This window comes from Clavelina lepadiformis, chromosome 5, assembly GCF_947623445.1.
Source record: "Clavelina lepadiformis chromosome 5, kaClaLepa1.1, whole genome shotgun sequence".
NCBI lineage: Eukaryota > Metazoa > Chordata > Ascidiacea > Aplousobranchia > Clavelinidae > Clavelina > Clavelina lepadiformis.
Window position 1 is genome coordinate 7,494,487 of NC_135244.1, and position 24,236 is coordinate 7,518,722.

The 24,236-nt window shown below is 33.8% G+C and overlaps 1 protein-coding gene across 2 annotated transcripts; it reads left to right on the forward strand.

Annotated features, from left to right (window-relative positions):
* Positions 1–5,251: 5,251 nt before the first annotated feature.
* Positions 5,252–23,851, forward strand: LOC143460025 (uncharacterized). 2 transcript variants are annotated; one of them, XM_076957379.1, is made up of 23 exons: positions 5,252–5,385; positions 12,797–12,944; positions 13,271–13,356; positions 13,904–14,114; positions 14,815–15,045; positions 15,214–15,354; positions 15,505–15,631; positions 16,045–16,216; positions 16,904–17,032; positions 17,112–17,228; positions 17,786–17,923; positions 18,066–18,231; positions 18,700–18,836; positions 19,026–19,188; positions 19,452–19,621; positions 19,797–19,940; positions 20,662–20,781; positions 20,923–21,051; positions 21,163–21,381; positions 21,915–21,962; positions 22,062–22,170; positions 22,351–22,423; positions 23,294–23,851. In XM_076957379.1, exons 1-23 carry the CDS (start codon positions 5,286–5,288, stop codon positions 23,429–23,431), a joined length of 3,216 nt encoding a protein of 1,071 aa, XP_076813494.1. In that variant the 5' UTR covers positions 5,252–5,285; the 3' UTR covers positions 23,432–23,851. The 2 variants fall into 2 exon arrangements, with proteins under 2 accessions (XP_076813494.1, XP_076813495.1); XM_076957380.1 differs by lacking the exon at positions 5,252–5,385 and adding an exon at positions 9,958–10,039.
* The last annotated feature ends 385 nt before the right edge of the window (positions 23,852–24,236 follow it).

The following is a 24,236-nucleotide window of genomic DNA, read 5'->3' on the forward strand; positions in this document are numbered from 1 at the left end:
TCTGACGCTTTGGCCACTACACCACTCTTAACATTATCTACTAATATACTGTGCAATGCCATTTATGCCTGTTGATAACATTTTCCAAGAGATTTGCTTTGTACTAAATCACAACAAGAAAATAAAAAGATGCAAAGCGATATTTTGATGAGACCATCACCCAAATTGTGTATTAGATAAACTTTAAAAAAGATATATAAAGAAAATTACACTTGCAAAAAAATACTTAAAAAAATTTCTTCCAATGCAGTTATACTTGTATTAAATGTAAAATAATTTTACTACATAGCTTCAAACGTCTCTCACGCTCCCAAATATTTGTATGAAACAGAATGTGTAAAAAAGCAGTAAGTTCTTTCTGAAAAGGTAACTTTGTGCATTCATGTTATGTTTCGTAATGTGGTTTTCTTATCATGATAGTTTTTTTACCATGTCTTCTTGACCTTAATACCTTATTACTCATACGAATATTATATTCTTTGTGGCCGAAAACAGACAACATAACTAGATAAAGAAATTAAGCACTTGCACAAGTATTTATATACACTACCCCGAAAAGTAGTCGTGGAAATGACAATACAATTATGTATTGTAATAAAGATTTAAAAAAATGTTAAATACTATGTGAAACTTATTAAGTAGAGGTATTTTGTATTTAATTTGTGTTTTTCGTTTATTTCTCAGACTTCCTTCGGAAAGGAGAATTGATTCAAAAAAATTTATGACTTGTTTTACTGTTGCTATACTTGTTTTTCTTTAGAATTGTTAACTTAAAATCACTAGCGTTCTCCTTATGTTTTTTTTTCTGTATAGTTTACCGTATATAATTTATAATATACATACAGCAGTTTGTGCATGGTAGGTTTACTACACAGATATTGTATACACATGGTTAACTTAGCATTTGTTTAATACACGTTACCTCAAATAACACTATTAATCTTTTATACTTTACATCTTGTGAGTTTTCTATGCAGTAAATCGCCAGTAAAAAAAAACAAGTTTTAACTTGGCCATATACAAATACAATACTTAAATTGGAATAAATCTACAGTACTAAAGATATAAATATAGCAAGGCAAACGTCAACATTCAACTACCACCACGATATTTCATTAATATTCAGTTTTATTACATTTCATTACACGATATTCAGTTCTAATACATTGAATATATTTTTAACGAATTTCGATAATAATTGAGCGGAATGGGAATCTATGGCTACAACTTTTAAACAATATCTAGTTGGTCTCTTGGTAGTTGGGTATCATGTTAAAAAAGCTTCCATGAAAAATGAAATCGCAGTTCAAAGACAAAAACGACTCGTTGTAAATGTCGTTTCAACGTCGAAAAGTGTTTTCAGAATACTCACGAAACTTTCACAACTATCGAAATAGTTTGAACTATAGTGAATTATCTTCTGTGGCGGTTTAATAAATTTGCGAAAGGCAATTGTGTTCTAGAATTGCGATTATTTTGATATGCAATGGATATATACTACATTTAAAGTTGAGCTAAGACCGTACTTTACGTTTTTTAAACAGTTAAACACTTTTAGAGAATTTTTGCAGCTTAAACAAATAGTAGTATTGCGCACGTTTGCTAAAAGTCCAACAGTTCAGCCATTTCGCTCGTGATTTTCGTACCGCGGGCCTAAGGTACCGTGTGAGGTTTCCAGATGAATAATTAATAAAATATCTGTGCCAAAAGGTGGCATTTTTCAGGCTCCACGTGTAATTAGGCCCGCGTTTACGTCAAGTCAAGGTTAGGTTGGGAAATTAACATGTCGAAAACACTCATAATATCAATATGCTTGAGATAAATCTTTTGCTCTTCATAAATCAACATATTTGTATAGCTTTGAAGTACACACTTCCCTAAGAGGTGCCAAATATCATTTGATGCGCTTGGTATAAACCTTGTATTTGGATTATGTACATATATATATTTGAACATATAAGCTTATAAGGAAAAGGTTTATTGATGCACCTTTATGATAATGTGACGAAATGAGGTGGCTTGAATCTACTCAATTTCACTGCACAGACGTCTAAATTAAAAGCTACTATAAGTATAACTTTCTTTGATATAAGCAAAGAAGCAAATATTTAGATAAGTTTCGTTAATGTAAGAACACGGTACCAGAAACTAAGCCATCTTTTATTTAACTTACAGAGAGTTATTTAAGATTACTTCACTTTATTGTAAGAGAGAAGATAGGAATATTAAGTGCCATTGAATGAAATGACAACAATAAAATCAAGACTCAATAAAAGTTAAGTTTAAATATCATGTGATGTAATTATCCATAAGTGTGAAAAACTTTCATTAAGGACAGGTCATGATTTCTTGTTTCTATATAATAATTTGTACAACAAAAACAAATACATGCACTTAAAAAATTGCCTAATTAATGTGATTCGTAAAGCAATTTTTGCAATTACTTCATTAATTTTTTTTTTGGAAAATGTTTTAAACGTTATATACAGACTATGAAGTAAATACCAATCAGGTAAAGGCTCTTGTTGACGTATCTATATTAGGCAATACATGTCACAGACTTTAATGCTTTTTTGGTATGAACTTATATAGCTGCAGGTTTTGATTCCATTTCCGATGGTGCAATTGGAAGTAAAGTAATGTTTATAAAACTTATGGCATCTAAACAACTGATCAATCAGCTCGTGTTTAACCATGAAAGTTATAAATCCAAGCAATGTTAAACCAATGAAAAAACATAGGTCCTATATATGTTTAATATGCAAATAAAATATGTTGTTTCAGTATATACCGGCGAATCTTGGCAAAAATATGATAATTAAACATTGTTTTTCTTACTTGTATTGTGATAGTGAATAGCAATTTTAATTTTATTTTGTTATGGCTTTTACGTTTTGTCAGAAATATCCAGCTAATGAAAGTAACATACGCAACGTGTTCAATATTGTCAGTTCAGCTTTGCTAGTTTACTTAAGCCAGGTTACTAAAATTTCAAGCGATACCGTTAAAAATGTATATCTACAGGCCGTGCACTTTACATTTACGGGATTATACAATGTTGCTCTCCGAAAAATTACAGGGTTGGTTACATGACCCACATTTCAACAATGAATCAAAATGCGGACGTGATCTGAAACACGATAAGAAACTTAGCCTACGTATGTCCGGGCCTTCTACCGGTCATTAATCAGCATTCTTTCAACCATAAAACGCACACCGACATGGAGTCGTAATCCCACAATTAAGCTTTTGCGAAAGTCCAAAAAGTAATTACGGGTTTTTGATATAGAAGACCACGTATAGCAACAACAAGATACTTAGAATAAATTACGCGTTATGTGATTAATATTGAATGCACAGTATCATTTAGTTGCTGGCAATCAAGCAAACAAAGAATAAAGTATAATGTTAGTTTGTTTAAAAATAAAATCACTTGTATCAAGTGTATATAGTTTCGTATCAATTCTAGGATTTCCTTTTTTTGCGAGCAAAACATGGATTTACTGCAAAACACTGGCGGGTTTATGATCCCCTGAGGCCAAACCCATTGCAATTCGAAAGATTTTGTAATTATTTTACTCAGAGCTCCAGGGAATTAACGAAATTAAGCGTCAACATATTTGGTGATTTATTTATGTGTGGCCTACAGAAAGTAAGCGAACAACAGAAATAATCACGTTCGGGAAATTCCCACCGGTAACCTTAAACTTTAACAAACTTAACGTAAAGTATGTTATCCGCAATCCTTCTCTTTCCCTTCCAGATTACTCCACAACCTTAAACCCTTATAAACCGCACTTGACCGAACTTTGATGTCAACTCGGCGTTTTAGAAGTCTGCAGATTTTAAGCTAACGTTTGTTGTGGCTTGGTTAATTATATGTAGTTTTATAGCAAATCCTTCGCCTGTAGCCAGATGAAACTACGGTTTTCCACGTACCTTACATAAGCCCTTTTGAAAAACCAGTTTAAAGAGAATGCGTTTACAGTCTCCACAAATGTAGAAACTAATCATATTCACAAATTACGTTTTGCTATGTTTATTATGCTATGACTAGAAATGTAGTCAAACTATATTTAATCATGGCTATGTAGAAATTTATACAGTTGGTATTTATATATTCATACAGGAAAATTATATTTTCAATTTTTCACACTTGCGCATTGCGGAAAAAGTAAACGTAGGTAATATTTACAAAATTCCAAACGAAGCTGTTTTTCTGAAATGTTCCTAAAATCATCACTTCATCAGCTTCGTAAAACAATATCGTATTAAAATTAAAGGTTATAATAAACTTGACAGGAAACTTAAAATTGAAAAAAAGACGAATTTCCCAAAAGCTAAATTGAAGAGGATGCCGCTATACCACAGGAGTCAAACAACTGTCACAACCATTAAATATCGAGTTCTTTGCCAAGACCTGTAGTGCCGAGGGCTGAAAACATTACCTTATTCTCCGAAAAAAATGGAAGTAGTTATTAGTTACTGTCAATTGCGATTATACCTATGAAAAAAGGAACAAAGACTCGGTGATTCTAGAATTTACGCAGAAGGGTTCCATGACATGTATAAGTTAAAAGTAACATGTCAAATTTGGCTTACTTTGTGTTACTAGTAAAGTGGTAGCCAAGAATAGTAAACTGTCTTATGCTTCTGAGACATGTATTACAAAGCAGTCTGTAAAAAAATACAAGAAAGAAAAATGAGAGAGTGGCTAGTACAAGGATTTCGAAAAACAGAGCACGCTCACGTGGCTGTTGCCAAACTGTTTCAGTTCTTATCAGGGTAACGTTTGGTAAGGAACAACAATATGTTGAACTTAACCATAGATAAGTACGTGTATCTGTGATAGGGTTTGTTTTGTAACAACAACACGATATCTGGAGAGAACAGTCATGTAGCCTATATGGTAAAGGTTACAAACTATGGAGAGAAAAATGCAAATACTACATCTGCACAGTATTTATACCACTTATCGACTCGGCATATACGTGTTTGTAATGGCGTGAGCTCGGAAAAGGCTTTAATCAAAATATTTGGTCTGCAACATGCATATTAGTTAATTGCTTCCGCAAATGGTCTAGCTAACAGAACAACATAAATTGGATATCGATCAGGATCAGGTAGCGAAGCAGCAACGACGCAGTAATTAAGCATGCAAAGATTCTTTTCTAGTTTTATTTATTTGTTTTTACGGTTAATTCGTTCTCTGCTTTACTTTACTTTAATGCACTGGTATCATTTGTTTTAGATAAATATTACAGCAGTTCAAAAAGTCGAATGTCATGGTGTGTGAAAACTTATGTTTGCTTGTCTATGGCTTTATTGTTTTCACTGGAACCTCGTCAGCAGCTTTGGGTAATCCAACGTCAACGGAAGATGAAGGTAGGTGAAGTAGTGCAGACCACTTTGACTGTTTAGTCTTAGCCTAATGCGTATTTGTTTCAGCAATATAGTATGTAGTACTGATAACAATAAAGGTCCAAACGTATCTTGGCTTGTACAAAATGGGGAGTTACCTAAGAATTTCACACTTCCATGATATATGAGTATAACTGTTATTCATCTTTTGCATTGTAACGGATAAGTCTGTAGTACACTGTCGGGTTCTTGTTGAGGTAACGGCTGTTGCAACAGCCGGGCTTTCTTCGGTCACTGCTGCAATAAATCACACGGTCAATCCCAACATTTTATAAAACGGAAACAACGAGTAGAACGTTAACTGCTGGCTGGGACGTCTACCAAAATATTTGTTAAGGAGCCACAACTATAAAAACGTTTGTACCCAGCCATTCATATCTAGAAACCCTATATCAAAGTCAGTCACCTTTCTCATTTTAGCATGCGGCTTGACGACGATGCAACCGAGGGGGTACAACGAAATCAAAGTGACGGCCTGAGGCCCAAGCAAATAAAACTTGCATGCAAACAAAAGCATAGAAACACAGGGAAATACAACTCACCAAAGTGAAAAACACATGCACAAGAAGAGACAAGAAATAAAATAATACGAAAGAAGCAAACGGTATAGGGTCAAACCTCACTTTCAAAACAACGAAAAGTGCAGTAACTTGATACTATGGAACTTAGAAATACTGGAAATTACATAGATAAATAACCCAAATTGAAATAAAAATATATCGTTACACAACGAAGACAAAAGTTTTTAGTTTAAGGCACGCAATAGGTGTTTATACTTGAAACACCTGGTGTTGAAAACACGCAAACCTCTATTCTAAAATTTTCAACAAGTAATTTATCACCTAAAAAGGAAAGTATAAAAATATTTTTTATGTTGGCATTTGGCCACTTAGAGAAGGTCGGAAGTGGATTTTTGGTTAAACCGCAATACATGTTTTTGTGGTGTATAGTCTATACTGAAATATCGTCTCAGGTGTACGAAATAAAGTGCAGCAACCAAAATGCTTTAGTTTAGACTAGAGGTTACCCAGCAATTATAAAAAAGTAAGGCGTAATTTAACTTCAGTCAAAACGTATAGCCTATAATTAACCTTTTCTCATTCAAAATGTTAAATTGTAAGGCAGACCATACACTTGGCATATTAAAACTCTCCAATGGGTTTTGATGTGTTCGACAAATCGATATAACAACTGGATACACTTGTTGTTGGTTAAAGATTCTTTTTAATTCCTCTTTTGACTAAGTTATTTGGCATGTCGTACGCGATTTTAGTAATAGCATACCGCCCGCGTGGTCACATATAGCCTACTTAGGATTCTTCGAATTCTTTTAATGTTAATATATACGTATATCACTTTAATCTTGTTGTCGGACAACATCAGATGCGGAATAACTATGACCAAGGCGGTTAGATTGTATGACAGAGCTGAAAGTAAATGTTATACGTAACTGTTTTTAATTTCTTTATTGATGCATCATGCGTAATGTATCATGCAGCGTTATTGTCTACCTTGGGTTGTTATGTGAAGGTTATAATAATTAGCAAAAGATACCACTAGCGAATCCGTTTATCGGCTTAACTTCATGCAAAGATTTTTTCGTATTTAGACAACTAGTTGTGGCCGTTTACTTTGTGTATAACCTATTGGGCTACTTGTTAATTTTATCTTTGCGAGGTCAATTTTCGGGCGTATTTCGTAGATTCTGGTTATGTCTTTGCTTACATTGTCATAATGTTTCATTAAACGTAACTGAAATCGCTGCAATAGGCTATAGATAATGCTTCCTACCAAATCCTTTTGTAGTAACGTTTGTTGCAGTACACTTGATGTTTTACATTTTACAAATGCAGTCTGGTATTCTTTATTTGCGTATTTCAAGTCTCCTGTGCAAAAATGATCGTATTCTTGGTTATTCTATGCTCTGCAAAACCTGATGACGACGTCACCCTCGATAGCCATGCACAAAATTCCAGAGAGTCTGAAGCGCCTGAGTGAAGCCTTAGAGCCCCTGCATGTCATTATGCCCAAATATACGTTAAAGATTGTTAAGGTTGGGTCGCATTTTTATTTCAAGAACATAAAAATATTATCACCAGAATAAGCTTATTATGGCTTCAATATAATCTCATCAAAGCAATAAGTGCTCATACCTTTTACATTCTTATACGCTGTTGGTCTTATTTCTTTTCTTCGTGGTCTTGTTCCAATATTTTTGATTTTTGTGACTTCTTGTTCCTATGATGATGCTATTATGGACACCTGTTGAGGTGTAAAAGCGTACATATGTACGACATGCTGTTTATTGCTGAGTCTTTTAAAGCAATCAGTTTTGTTTGCTGCTGGTGCTTTCTCCTACTAAAGAAGATTTATTATTTTTACTCAATCAACGTGGTTTAATTCAAGGCTTCTCTGACGATGGGTCGAGAAACAAATTTAACTTTTATAAATTGAATTGCTTTTTTTTGTTATTTTTATTCGCTTTACATTTGTATGATTTCGCCATAGACAAAAATAACACTTGAGATTTACTATGGGACGTTTATTGTTTTCATTACCTTCTTCACGTGTAGACCACCTATCAAGCCTTGATAATCAAGGGGTCGCATAAAAATTTCTTTTCTGAAATAGGGTCACAGAACAAAAAAGTTCGAGAAGCCCTGTTTAATTGAACTTTCTTTATATGCTTATGGACGGCGTTAATCTTAGCCAGTCTAAAATATTTAACTAATTTGTTATGTTGTTCTTTTATGGAACAATCTATTGTGCTCTGACAACGTTTCAAGTCAAGCTTCAAAGTGTTATTGAGTGTGTGGCTTATATCGGTTGTCTTAAGCTATCCACAACAAGGAGAATGAATAGGTTTGGGTTCATGTGGGTCATAAAATGAACATAGTAACAATTTAAAATAAATAAGTTTGAGACAGCGTGAGTAAGGGATAGCAATTTGTTTCACCGCACTAGGAAGAAATTGCAAATAAGCGTTAATTTTTATCGGTTATGAACTATGTAATAAATACCTCACTGTTAGTGATTAAGTTCCAAGAAAACTATTACTTGGTAAATCTAAGGACAGACAACCAGCGTTTGCCGAGTTCCTGTAGCGGTGGCCTGGCAAACGTTTCAAACACGTGAAGTTTAAAACCGTGACGTATTACCATGAGTGGCGTGGAGGAAATGGCGATTAATGAGTGCTACCAGCATCTGATGTGAGTTCACTTTTACTGCGAAAGAATTTTATAAGCTCTTTTGCTAATACAAGTTAATTACAGAGAAACACATGTGCTATGTGAGGAGTGGTCGCTTTAACTTTTGTTTTATTGCTTTTTGTTGCATTTTTTACGAATGTCGCGTCATTATTCAAGTGAAAAGCCAAAAACCTCTCAACTCAAAATAAATATTGTAACCCTCGAAAAACTTTTACGAAATTTTGCGGAATTTTAGAAACGTGATTTTGTCACCCTTCCCATACAGGCATGAGGCACATACAGGCACCCATACAGGCACCCTTCCCATACACGTTGACGTCAGAACATTGTTTCGTGAGTTGGTGAAGAAAATTATCACTTGAACTGAGTAAATTGAGGGAAGGAATGTCAGATGTAGGCTACAGGCAGATGTTGAAGTTATCAACATTATCGGTTAGTTTTCTTCAGACATTTCTGCATTCGCCCCCTCAGTGTAGAGGAATGATAATGCGTGCTTTGTCGAACAATATCTTGGTTTTCAGAAAAGGGAGTCTATAAATGATAAAAAGTTCTCCTCGCTGTATTTTTAACTTGTTTTGTGGTTTTTAGAACGCTTCTATGTATGCATTTAAACGTTGTGTAGATTACTGTTAATTCTAAAGAAACTTCTACTTTTCAGGTTTTTTTGAAGTTTCAATAATTATATCAATCTGCGCACTTGATATGAATTTAAATTGTAGTTAATAGCGAACTAAATGTTCTCCAAGAAAATAAGTTTCTTGGAACCATGGATTTTTCCATTGAGGTCCAATTAGGCAATTCCAGCGAAACCATTACAACGTAACGGATGCATCCCCTTTTGTATTTGAATCTGAATTTGAAGAAACATGAATATGTTTGAATAAAGCTTAAATGTTTACGAGTTTTCCGCGAAACGAATTGCTACCGTTGTAAGCTCGTCTTGTAAGCCTTTAATTAATGATTTGACGATCGAGTCATTTCTCGAAAATAATGAATGATGTTATAGACTATATTTTACAGTTCAAAAAAAAGCGTTGGTCGTTTCAATAACTTTTTTTTCTTGGCACATGTTTTTATTAAAAGTTCTATAATAGTCAGGATGTAAAATAATTGCAATGGGACCTCATGTTTTTAATAAATTGGGTTTATAGCACATAACAAGCATATGTTTTTTGCATACAGTATACTTGCAATCTTTTTTTAACTGATTATATATATGCATTTGGTGCAAATAAAAAAAAAAAAAAACTATAATTTATTAAGCAAAAGATCTGCTTTTTTCGTGTTTTTTAATTTATTGTATTTCCTTTTTCTTTGTTTAGTACAACAACTATATGAACAACACTTGGCCAATACTTGCTATCATTAACATTTTAAACCTATATACAGTAGATGGCGTGACATAAAAGGTAACTTTAATGCATGAAATACCTGGTATGGAAACTTTACATGCAATTTGTATGATGGTTGCAGATGGCTGTGTATAACTTGCTGTTTTCATAGGTTAGTTCTAGATACAAGCTTGGTTTAAGCTATTTTTACCACTCCAATTAAACACATTAATCGCTTCAAGGATCATCAAACGTTACCGACACGCAAGCGTCAACGACCTTTAAAAGCTATACTGTGCCCATGCTATAATATTTTTGGCGCTCGTGTATCACTTGCTCGTTTTAAACGTTCAGTGTATAATTGGATAGGTTTAGCCAAACCAAACAGATTAAAGGGCGTGACTTGTTATTACTACAAGATCGAATTCCAAATTACACCACGCCCAGAACTAAAAGGTATACGAAGCGACGACGTACATTACCTTGGTCAACACTGTGGCATGCTCGTCATGTATTTTGTGTACACTTGAAGCGTGCATTCAAGTTACAAATGCTGGGTCGCTTAACCTTAAACAAAACGAAAAATGTTTATTTCGACTAATTTTGTTGAATTACCTGTAATATGCTGACGTAAAAGCAACGCACGCATAGGTTACTGCAAAATTTGCTACTTGTAATTTGAATCGTTGTGTGACACTTTTTTGTGGCTTACACCTGTAACGTGATTTTCGGCTAGTTTGGGTCGTACAATTTGCGTTTCTTTAGCGTAATGCCCAAATTGTCAACAAGCTTTGCTAAATTGGTTTAAGTATGCATTTAAAATATTTCGCCTCTAAGATTGTTTTTATGGGCCGGCGTACGGCATTGATTTTGGTTAATGGCGGCTGAACCGTGTTAAACCAAGTTAACTCACTACTTCAGGTGCACTGAGTACAATTGAAAAAGCAAGCTTATGTTTGCGAAAGCTCGTGCGGAAAAATCAAAAGATAAAGTTAACCTTTAAAGTGCCTAATCAATATCTTGCTTTTTATTTTACTATTAATTTTGGTGCCGCTTTTAATGAGCTGGTGAAGTCAATAATTCCGATATAATCTAGAGATACATCATAAAAATTGTTTATCCATAAATCAAATGCCATAAATAAGACTATATAAGTGTACATTTTTTGTCTATTGTAATTTGCTGCTCGCTTGAAGCTGTTACATGCTAAAATGTCGCATAGTTTTATTGGTTTTTAACTAGCTTACGTACTATGCGATACAATTTAAGTTATGGTTACTATATTGTCATTTTCAAAACGATCAATCGTATGTATTGCGGTGGACATTAAATGGAGTGACGATTTCACCCGCACATTGCTCGGTACACAATATAGCCGAAGTAAGAAGAAAGATTAATTATTATCCAAATAGTGAATTTTTCTTTATGAATATTTTGGTTATAGAATAAATTTTCACAGATGACAAGTTTTAATTAGATTTGTATGTAAATATAAGGTTGATAAGTTCCAGCAGATAAATTAATGTTTGACAACAAAAATACCCTACTCCATCAGTACCTCCCATAACCAATCAAATGATAAAAATAGGGACTATCAAAGGAATCAATAACGTGCGATTATCACGAAAGAAAAACAACCTGATGCTGAACACATAATAACCCGATCGATGCCCACCGAAGGCTCCCAATGGAATTACTGGACTCAACGAACTTGATGACAACACCTGCTCCTATAACTGATGTGATACTGCCCAGACATTTAACAGCACCAACTTGTACGAAAGAAAAAGAATATTTAGATAAGAAATATTGTTTTGCCTGTGAAATAAGCGCTTCGAAAATTTTAATTCGAGCACACCTTGGACCAACCACGTGAATAGTAATAGACATATTCCATGCCATGCATTTGTATATAACTTGCTCAGCGAAACGAAAACGTTTGCAATTTTCAGTCTTAAGTCGTGACTAATTAATAATGCTTTTCTTTGAACGGCACGCCGTCTACTTCCTGTTTTTTTTGCGGAAAAGTAGTTTTTTGTAAGTTCAGGTCTAAATTTTTCAAATAACTAGCCTAGCAATTACCTTCTCAAAGTGTGAATTAGACAAATTACATGGATGTTTTTTGTGTCCGTAACACGCATTAAATTTAATATCAAGGTTTTAGTGATTTGTGTAGTGTATATTTCAGCACTTACATCTGTGTTGGTTTACTTTTACTTTTCCAAACCAATTTATGTTAAAGAGAGGGTTATGTCTTCGCATATAGAAGAAAATAAGCGTCGATCACAATTCATTGCAATTTAACAAATTGCATTTAGTGAAATCCATAAACCAAAGCAAATAAAATCGGGTAGAAGTATTCCCATCAATAATAAGTTGAATACATGCAGAGAAAACTTGATTTACAGTACATGTGTTCCCTACTTTAGCATGTTATATTATATGTATAAATTAATACATATTTGTCCCAGTATAACGTTCTGAAAAGTTTATTGCATTAATAATTGCGGGGATAAGGGAGAAAGCATTAAATTATCTTTTTGTAGAACATCGTAAGATGATGTTATCGAGTCAGGATTTGCAGAGGTCGCAATTATCCCGTTGTTAATTGTAACAGTTCTAAGTTCTAAGAAATGTTTTTATCATCAGGTCTTAACTTCTTCCTCTCCTGTTGGAGAATTCCCCGGCGCCTTGCTAGATTACCATCAACTTTTTTGGCAGAAAATTGCAAAATTTTTACAATTATAGTTGGCATTTTAATAGTCGCGATTTATTCTAGTCGAAGATATTCTTTGGAAACCGTCTTCGTGGTTGTAAACCTTGAACATTTTTCAGAGTGCATAAAGGGTGCGTCTATTTGGTATCAAGGAACCCGCAATTACACGGCTTCTGGCATTCCCTGCCAAAGTTGGAACGAAAGTTTTCCGCATAAACCAAACATGGAGTTTTCACCCGTTGATGGAAGATATCATAACTACTGCCGGTAAGATTTGGAAAAGGATCTGAAAACAATTCAAATTCCAAAGTTAGTTTATCGTTAAATGTGATTAATATGTGTGTGAAACTGCGAAAAAGTATGAGTAGATTATTTTATTCAATGTAAGAAAATATTTGGTATCACATTTATACGCTGTAAAAGTACTTTATGGGTAATTACATGTGGATATATGGTTGGTTTAGGGATAATTATTATTAATATACTTGTAACATAGATATCATATGTCTGCGGTTATGAACGTCGTTTAAAAACAACGCTTAGTGTATTTAATGTGTAATATCTGTTGTGTTTCTTGTTAAAATATTTTACAGAAATCCTGTTGGAGATTTAAAAGGTACTTGGTGTTACACAATGGATCTGAATATACGATGGGAGTATTGCGACATTTTAAAATGCCGTAAGTTTGCTTTAAGTAACCTTTTTTCTGGAAAAGTATGATGTTTATTCGGCTATCAACTTCAGAATCATTGTGTATTGTTTTATTAATGGGAGTGGCTATTTAACCGGAAGTATAGGTTACGCACCTCGTTGAAAGATCGGCGGTCAGGAAAATGGGAAGGCAAACAGTTGGTTTTAGCTATTTATGGTTTCATTAAAGTTAGATTTAGATTAGACGGTAGATTTAAATTACTATGTTATAACATTTAAGTTAGGTTAACAAGAAACTGTGAAAAATAGTTTCGAGCGTACAATTTTTTCTGGTGAAATCGTGGCGGCCTTTTTTAAATGCCTGGCAACTATATGATTCGTTATTTGGTAAAAAACAGATAACAACCGCTACTTTACTGTAAATTAAGAAATTTCTGTTTAACTATTTTTTATTTGTTTACAAGGTAAGCAGAACATACTGTTTATGCCAATAGGTTGTTTCTAAGTCGATGATATCCCTTAAGACTGTAAGTAACGGATTAAATACATATGATCACTTTGTTTCTTGTTTCCAGCTGACAAATCTCAATTGATATGGACAAGTAATTATAACTTGGAGACTAGCATAACTGAAATTTTATCAATACCGGCAGACCTAGAAGAGTTTGCAAGTAAGACACTCCTAGACTATGACGTTCTGGAAGCATCTCGATCTGGAGTCTACTCGGAGTATTGGGCTCTTGTCGGCGATTCTGAGAAAAACATTTTGTTTTATAATGATTACAAGTACGATGGCTAGCTTTGTTTTACCCTATATAATTTACAGAGATCAACCGATATAGTTTTTTTCAGGGCCGATACCGATTATATAGTAGTCAAAGAAACCAATAACCGATTTTTGAAGTCGGTATTAACTTCTGGTAAAATGAAAATACTGACGTAAAAATTTTGAACAATGCAAATCCCTCACACAAAACTTTTCGAATTACTTTTATATTCTTATCACTATTTGATAAGAATGTGGTGCAAAGGTGCATCCAAAATCTTACACCATCAACACGTAACAGTAAAGGAAAATAATTGGGAAATTAAACAGCTGTGCATGCAAAGCTTTCAGTGGTGCTGATCGGCTGTCCATTCCTGCCTTGACACTGTATAACAAGGACAATGCTGGAGACGAGGAAGCACCGTTTCTGCAGCGACTCAAATCAACCGGTTTTAAAGTAATCTGATATCGGCCGCTGGATTAAAAAGAGCCGATGCCAAATTGCGTCAAAATACGTAATATCGGCGCCGATTTTGTCGACCGTGGCCCATAATAATCAGTCGATGTCTAATAAATTTATTCTATTTCCATTTTCTTCCTTATTTACTAAAGTTGAATAAATGTTTTTTGTGCTAATAAATGCTTGCAAAACAAATACGTATAGCCTATATGTTTATATTTATTAATATACGCATAATTTGAGAGCATTTGTCTCTTTAGATCCGAACAGATAGAGTTGCTAGATATAGAAGAGCGCAAATCCAAGTCAATATTCCAAGGTATAGCACGTAAAATAGAAAGCTTGGCGTACGACTGGGTGACAGAAAACCTTTATTGGATTGATGTGAGATTTAACTGGATCGTGACTTCGGAAAAAACATGTAACTACTTCAACCCAATTTATCGTTCTGACCAAAACCTGAACGCGCTAGCTCTGGACGCTAAACGTAGGTAAGCATTAAAAGTATTGTGCGTTTTGCATTACTTTGGAAAAAGCATTTGTAGTCACTGTAAAAATGTTTGTGCCAACTGTAAATAGTTTAAATTCTGTTAGAAGTAGTCTACTCTGAGTTCGCCAATTTTTTTTTGCTTTATAAAAGAGCGAATATTTTTGGACAGGAAATTGTATTTTTCGACGTATAAGCCGATGGGCTGCAGAATAATGGTAACAGATCTGGCTGGCAGAGGTGAAAAATCATTATTTGAATATCCAGATGTTTCTCGCGTATACGGAATCACTGTTGATCACACCGACGAAAGGTGAAAAAACTTTAAATTGCAGGGTTTAATTGTTGATGAGTAGGAAACGCCTCTCTTTAATTACGCCTCACTAAATACTTTAAAGTCACATAGCCAGCTTTAATTGTTGGACATAATGAAGTTGTTTACGCCGTTTTTCGATTATGTTAGGCTGTATTGGACGGACTATTACGGTGATGTTAGCAGAGTTCTCAGCTGCAATTTAGACGGTTCTGAAAGAAAGCAACATGGCAAAGATCATCTTGGCTCAAGATTTTTAAGCGTGGCCTCCTACGGTGTAAGACTGTATTATGTTGGTAGTAACGGCTAATGCATAATGACGAAAGCATACAGAAAAAAACAGAGATGTATTAGTTATTTGTATAATTAATTATTTGTATGCCTTCAGCCTCAATGTACCATGTTATTGCCAAAAACAGTTTTGCAATTATAATAAATATAATGTTTTCTTTTTGAAATACAGTATAACATTTCCACTGTCAATGATACGTATAGAAAACGTTCTTTCCATGGTAATGTGTAATTCCATACAAAACATGGTATTGACGAAAATATGATGCGTAATTATATGTGACATATCTTGTTTTATGCAGCACTATCATGTTATTGTTAAAAGGTGCCTTGTTATAACCATATAACCAACTGAGCATTACCGTTAACATTAAACAGATGAAATTTTTATAATTTTAGGACTATGTTTATGCCAACGACGCAGTAACACACCGTTCTGATTCCGGTGAAGATCTGTTTACGATTTGGGTATTTTCTAAAGCGACGAATAAATCCTATTTCTATGATCACAGCGACAGACCTCATCAGTTAACGGTTTTAGATGGTAATGAGGAAAGAATCCTTCTAACAGGTTTGTGTGTTTGTACAGAGCTGGGTTTAATTTTCGAGTACAAAAAAATGATTTTTTAAAGTGTTTCATTATTTTTTATCAATTCAGTTTGTTGTATTTTCATTTTCGGTATTTATCTATGCTTTGTTGTGTTTTGTGTTTATGTTGTTTGTGTTTTATTTTAAACTGATTCTGTCGCTTGTCACCTGCAAACTTGTGTGTTGCTTAAATTAACTTTTTAGGCATGTTTGATATAGAATAGATGTTGTATCATTTTGAGCTTGAGGTAATTGCATTTACAATGCTAAAATGCTGGAGACAAACATTTTAAGTTATTTAAATTGTGTTTTTACGAATTGTTTTTTGTGGTTAATGCTTGAAAATATGTTCAATTTACTTTAGAAATTATGATGACTTTGCAAAGTCATATAATCATTATAATTATAATTAGCTAAGAAAAATTCAACGAAAATATTATGTTTTGTGGAACAAATGTCTATTTTTGTGCTTTTGCTTATTTTTAAACTTTAAACCTAAGCTTTAAACTTTTCATAAAAACTCAGTACGCTTTTTTATTGAAAGCCAAAGTGTAATATGGTAAACAGAGGAGAAAATGTTTTTTGAAGAGGACGTGGCACTCTTCCTTCTAAATATGCCACATTCCCCACGTTTGCAATATAATTGTAGATTGACATGACTTCATTGCAGAATCTTCAATCGGTGAATGCGACAGCCAACCAGAATGTGACCACATCTGTTTACCTCGTCTCAATGCCACGAGGGAATGCGTTTGTGCCCTGGGATATTACAAGCAGGGGGATACCCAATGTAAAGAACGTACGTCAAATTTATCTCTTTTCAAAACAAAATGCACTTTGAAGATCATTCTGAAAAACTCTTTTATCTTCAAAATTAGAATTGATTGATGACGAATTCATGTACGTGGTTGATAGAAACCAAGGGAAAATTTTTCAAATCACGTTAAATGGAAGCAATAATGAAGACTGGAATTTTTCGATCGTCCCTGTGACAAGTGAGTTAATAAGAGAGCAGTTCAAAATATATCGAAAATGGTTAAATGATTAATTATTTAAAAATTATGTGACAAAGGATTATGGCTCGAAATATCTTCGTGAGTCATCTTTCGTAAGTTGGTACTGGTTTTACTGTTGTACTTCTGTCTTTGAAGAACAATGTTTTGTCTCGACTTAAGAGCGCCAAAAACTGGGTATAAATATGCCCACGGGCATCTGTCGGATTTTGTGTTGCGATATTTTTGGTGGTCTTTCGTCATATTCCGACAAAATGGCAGACTAGTTAAAAATTGTCTATTCTATCTTGCTAATCTGTATTCTAGGCTCAATTATTAATTTTGGCTATTCATGAAAAATTAATCTTTGTAAAATTACCCATGCTGTTACGCAATCTGAATCATATTTAATCGGCTAAAATAGGCTGTTAAATTAAAATTCATTTCGATAAAAAAATTTTTTGAAAACTATTCAACTCAAAAATATATTTCCTTGATTTCAAAGTTTAAGAATTGTTTTCGTGCTTACGTTGTCATGGCGTACATTTATTTTTCTATAGATAAAGAAGAGAAAATTGAACAAGTAGCTACGGACATTGAGACTGGATATTTGTATTGGTCAGATCTACGTCAGACAAATCTATCAAGGTCCCTCCCAAATAAAACACAAAAAGAAGTTCTCAAACAATTTAAGCACGGTAACTTAGTTATTACAACAGATTAAATGTTTGTAAACTTATTTACCCGCTAGATATCGTAATTTTCAAATTTCCATGCTATGTCGCAGCCTTCGTATATTCATTTTGTAATAAGCTTAATTTCAGCTTAATAAACTTTCAGCAAAAAGTCCAATCGTGGATCCACGAACTAAAAATGTCTATTTTGTGGAAAGTTACAGTCAGGTCATTTACGTCTTGTCACCAAATGGAACATATGAAGCTGAACTTGTTAATAACCTTGCCGAAGATGCCAACATAGAGAAGATCGCTCTGGACAGCGTAAACAGGTAATCAAATATCTAAACAAACTTATGCCACCGCTGACCTTTTATTTTAATTACGTTAACATTAGTTAAATATCTTAAATGTTATTTCTATTTGGCGTGGTTGTGATTTTTAAACGTCCTTGACTATTAAGTGCAAAATAAAGCAATAACTTCGTATCAGAATACTTTTACAGATTAAAATGCAAAGCTTATTTAATTGTCTTACTTAGCCTACCACTTACTTTAATATAGAGTATACATTGGCAACTACAATACACAATCAACACATAAACACCAGTTACAATGGGCTATACGGTATATGTATCTAGGCGTGTGTTGGTATCTTTGTGCTGGTACTTGTTTGGTATCCTTCTACCAATAGTGAGTTCACTGATACAGTTGAACGCGCTATTGTACGTGAATGTTCTTGAAGAAGTAAGACAAATACATATGTAAAACATGTTATATCTCCTTTGTCTATTTCTGAAGAAAAATCTACTGGACCGCCATTCACAACGAGAATGTTGATCAAGGTGAACTTTGGCGGATGAATCTGAATGGACTTGGAAGAGAGTTGGTGATGGACAAACTTTATTGGCCCTCCGCCCTTCACGTAGATCAAGAAAGTAAGATATGTTTCTATAGCAAGAAGCAATTCGATGTTATTTGTAATTTCCTTTTTAAAAATGTTGAACTTTGCTTCATGTTAATGGCAAATTAATTATATCAATGCCCATCCTTTAGAATAATTGCAATGTTTATTTCTTATGTAATGTTTATTACAGTATATTTCAATTATCTTTATAATATTTCAGGCAGTTCCTTGTTTGTGGGGGAAGTAAAAAGGGGAATTGTCATTCAGGTTCCCTTAGATTTGCTGCGTGACGTAACGAACACGTCATGGGCGTCGGTTGCAAAGCGATATAATGTTTTCAAATTTAAAAATACTACTTCAGATGACGGCTACTATATTTTAGAGTGAGTTATGTAATTGGTAACGTGATTGTTATATCATGTTAAGATAAGTATAGTACAGTAATGTAGTACAAGATTTTTATTTATGAAGATGTTGTTTTTTAATGATGATTCTTAGGAATACGTCATTTAAGATTAATTGGTAAAAATTGTGAACGTAGTCCTTTAATTTTAAGTATTACAGCAATGTCTTATTCCTGTGACTAAACCTCCACAATAGTGTTTTGTCATGAAAATGAATTTGGTTGCATCTGTCGTCTTTTTAGTATAAAAGTGCACAAAGGTCGATTTTTCTTTGTGGAAGGGATAACCCGGAGAATTTATGCTTTCACTCTATCTGGAGGAATCGACAACTTGATGCCTTTTGGTCCAAATGTCTTTTACAACCCCAGCTCACTGGCTATTTACAGTCAATGGTTCCACAAGTCTTACATAGGTAAATGCAGATATGTAAACTGTGAATCAAGGAATCTTAAAATTTCAACGTTCATTATCTGCACACTTTCGCTTTATGCGGTAGCTTGTTGATTAAACTATTAGTTAAAATTCGCTTTAATACTGTCATTTCTGTATACTGTGTTAGATTCAAACAACAATATTTCTATTCTTAGAAAAAATTCCATCACCTTGCCAAGAAAGCCCAACACCATGTCCGCATATTTGCGTGGACCTGTCTGACACTTCATCGCAATGCTTGTGTCAGACACATTACCTCTGGAGCGGTGAGAAATGTGTCCATCACACCCAAAGATCAAGTACGATGAAATGTTGTAATTGTGCTGCCTGTATTTAATTAAACTTTTATTTTGATATTTGGCGTTGAGTCGGATTGTGTAATGTGAGACGTAAACTGTACTATAAATTACGGTAATAATTTATAAGATATTCGTTCGCTTTATGCGTTGATATAGTTCAAGCAATTGCGCATTCAGACAAAGATATGGCAATTCTGCATGATATCTTCCTAAAACAATGAACTATAATTTTTATCGTTTTTCTTTAGATTTTTTTTCATTTTTGTCATTCTTTCTTTCCTCAGTTTGCTTGTTCTTAATTCTGCCTGCTCGCAAAGAGCGCACTTTGAACCGACTTCGCCATTCCTACCGGCACAGCCTAAGTTTTTTATTTTAAAGTTCTTCAAAAGTTTCAATCGAAAGACTTTCATTGATATTATTAGTATTCACATTAATTCCTATTTCTTAACTTTTTCTTCACCGCTCCGGGGTTTGAGCAATGAGTAACCACAGCGGGGAATAAGTCATGCAAAACTTCCTCAGTTCGAAGATAAAAATTATTATCATTTATACCAGCATACGCATCCCATATTACATCATAATCCCATGCAAAACTTTTACGTGCTGGTTATATATAGATTTTAATTTTATAATTTTTCAAGCAATTGGCGGTTTACGTGGAATTGTAGGTGATGACTTTATTATATAGGTTCTGTTTTCAAATGCTTTAACTTTTTGTTAGACTTGCCACCATCAGCCAACTTCGAATGCAGACAAAACCCCATGAATGTGACGGCAGATAATTGTCAAGATTTTGCTACAATCTCCTTACCTGCCATAACATGGACAGACGATTGGACCCGTATGTCTATTACATGCAGTTATAGCTTTTGCAAAATGATAATGTTTTATAGATACCTGAAAATAACTTCTAAAATTTGCTGTATACGACGAATCTTGTTATTCACTAAACTATACAAGTTGTTTTGCTTGACATGTTTAGCAACAGAAAAGCTGAAGATACGTACACCAAAAATACCCAAAACCTTAGAAGTCGGTCGCCATTTTATTCCTTTTTTTGCAATCGACGAACACGGAAAATTGTCCAGCTGTCCACTTACGATAAGCGTTTGTAAGTAAACAGATTTGGTTTGTAACTGTAGTTTCTATAAATTTAGCACAATGCGAAATAGGCAACTTTTGAAGTTTGAATTTTTACTTGACTTTCTCTTCCGTGATTTAGACGCCAGATTTTGTCAAAGTTATCCAAAACTTCCAAGCGGGATAATCATGTCCAATTCGACTTGCGGGAGACGGTCTGGTTCCGAATACAATATCATTTGCGAAGATCCAGAAAAATCTGTTTACTACGATGGCGTATATAACGTTACTTTCATTAATTATTGCGATCATAATAATTGGTTGTTACCAAATCTAACTGGCGCAATTTGTCTCAAACCAGGTAAACATCAAATCTATTAGTCAAGACTCAGCGTGGTCCAACTTCTTTTCATCGCGGGCCAAAATCAGAAAATTTTTTATCGTGCGGGCCAATGTTTTTAAATTAGAACTGAAGAACAATGTGACATTGATATAAGAACTGAAAAAAGTTCTCTTTTTTATTAAAACTGAAATTAGAATAGTTCAAAATTTAGCTGATAAAATTTAAATGCTGATCAATGTGACATCTGCGGTCGAGGTTCTTCCTCAACAATAGCGACTATCAAAGCTGACTATCAGTTCGCGGGCCAAAACATCGGTGCTCGCGGGCCAACTTTGGCCCGCGGGCCTGCAGTTGGACCACGCTGAGTCAAGTCATAAGACTTAGACTAACTTAATTTTAACCAATCATAGTGGTTTGGTTTATATGCTGATCCTTATAAAGCTTATTATTTTGTTTAAAATTATAGACTAAGTCCCACACGGCATTAATCTCGTGTTTATGTGCATTGTAAATTTCGCATCTTTTAGCCACCCAGTTTTTGTTTTTTACAGCTAATAAAACTACAACTGCAAACATGCCGGGCAACGAGATTATCACCGGTAATTTGCAAGTTTGCTTTTGATGTAAAAAGAAAAAAACCTTTTGTATACAACTCGCATTTGCGTGGTATTCAATTAACCAGAAGTATTTTCGAACAGAGCCCTTGGTTAGAACAGAATCCTTGAACAAAAGTGTTGTGATTTGGACTTGCATAGGTTGCACTGTCTTTCTGCTTGCATCAGTTGTAATCATCATCACTGCAAACAGGTATTAATAAGCGTTGGAAAGATATTACTCTAAAATCGATAAAAAGTTGGTCATATGGTTTTCACATAAGTTTAGCCTACGATCCTCTCTAGCTGGAGCCTAGCATCTTATACCAAAGTCTGATTTCACTGAAAATCACAGAAAACTTCTTCTAAAATTTAAACCTATTTTTTATGACAGGTTATGTCGACGTAATAACTATCACCTCGCCAAAGAAAAGTGTCCTTTGTGTTGGAAAAGAAATGAGAACACGGTTGTTTGTACTTCTAGTGAGGCTTTGGTCAATGTAACGTTTCACTAACACTCTTTTTTTCACTTTTCTTGCTTCAACTTTGTTCCAGTTCTTCTGGAAGTCTATACTTACATTATAATTAATTATCGTTACTTATAGAAAGTCGTCTTCTCCTCTTGCCAAACAGGATATTACGCCTCGAATTGGTCCGTTTTCGTATTTGTGGCTTAAACACTTTAATCTATTTGTCCATGTTTGGTTACAAGTTTCTTTGTAATGCACGCATTCAATATACTTCAACATATATCATATTTCATATTTTCTTTACCTTCCATTTTTATGTTTATTTTTGTAATCTCTTGCATTTCCACTTGTAGTGTTCCCATGCGACAGACTTACTGGGTGGTTTCGTGGTGGCATTCATCTTAAATGCTATATCTGAGTCTTTTATTAGTGTTTTAATTCTATTTGATCATGTTTTTATGTTGTTTATTTTTTATAGCCTGGGAATAAGTGAGAGGTAAGACTGGCGAGAAACTTTTATTTTCTTTGTAGATTGCTCATTTTTGGTGATGATGAACCTCTCGCTTGTTTTGTTTTTGAAATATTATATTTTTTATTTTTACCCTTTTATCATGTAATTGTTTAATGAAATCTTGTATGCATGTAAATGAAAACGTAAAATGGAAATTATGTTTAAGTATATTTTTTCCACATTTTTTGAAACGTTTGACTAAAGCTTTCTTGACTCATTTCGTGGTGATCCTTTGGTGTTATATATTTTTGATGCTCGTCTTTTTCAAATCAGCGATCGAAAGTTAAACTAAAAGTAGTAGATTTTTGTAATATATCGTAACCATATTGAATAATTCGTTCATATTTGCTCTTCAGACAACGAAAGAACCTGAAGCCGAAAGTTTTCAACACTCTAACAGTGTAGAGTTCGAGAATGTTGTTCGAGTGGCAAGATACGATGCAAATGAGCAACAGATATCTATTCAATTTCTTCACGAATATGAGAATATATAAAGGAGATCGGAAATTATCTTTTAACTTCTTTCGCTTTTGTTTTTATTTCAGTTGTATAACCTACTGTATTTTAAAATACTGACGACATTCACCACTAACAAATTATTGTCTGTTGATATTTAAGAACACTTTGGAGCACAAGTAATTTATTCATGACTTTAACTAACCTATGATGTTCTTATTACTTTTTTTGTCTATCTTTAATTATTTTGTTCGTACTTGTTTGTAATTCGTCTAAAAGAGAAAAGTTCCAATGCCGTTTAAGCAACTTCAGAAACACGTAGGCTATCTTGTCTACTATTACTGTATGCCTTCAACGTTTTTTTTCTATTCTTCTATTTAAGTATTGCTGCTTTATTGATTGGGGTTGGGTTTATATAAATATTGGTTTGTCATCACAAATAAAATTTTTGCAGAAAATTTGTTGAAAAGCCAGGTTTAAGGCTTTTTATTGAATGGTTTTAAATTTGATTGCAAAAGTTAGGTTGACTACCAAAAAATTATACGAGTGCAGTGTTTCTTTTTGTATATTCTTCAGTGACATATATTTGCAAAAATGTTTAAGCTTAAGTTATATGTTGTTTTAATTGTTTTTGTTCACCAAATTGATTTTTTTAAATTTATTCGTAAACAGACATAGGCCTATATATGTGTATGTAGCCTATACACATTGCTTTCATCTTTGGATTGTCAAGGTTCGTGCAGCACGTTTTAATCTTCTTTAGGTTTAATTGCTTTTTCGATTTTAACTAAGTGTAGAAAAATGCCACTCATTGGCTCTATACGCAGAAGAAAACACGGACAT

What these genes read in the sequence shown, in the direction of transcription:
- LOC143460025 (XM_076957379.1), top strand. Translation starts at nt 5,286, where the DNA reads ATGGTGTGTGAAAACTTATGTTTGCTTGTCTATGGCTTTATTGTTTTC. An exon ending in AGATATCATAACTACTGCCG is followed by an intron (nt 12,945 to 13,270) that starts GTAAGATTTGGA and finishes AATATTTTACAG; the next exon opens with AAATCCTGTTGGAGATTTAA. An exon ending in TTGTTTTATAATGATTACAA is followed by an intron (nt 14,115 to 14,814) that starts GTACGATGGCTA and finishes TTGTCTCTTTAG; the next exon opens with ATCCGAACAGATAGAGTTGC.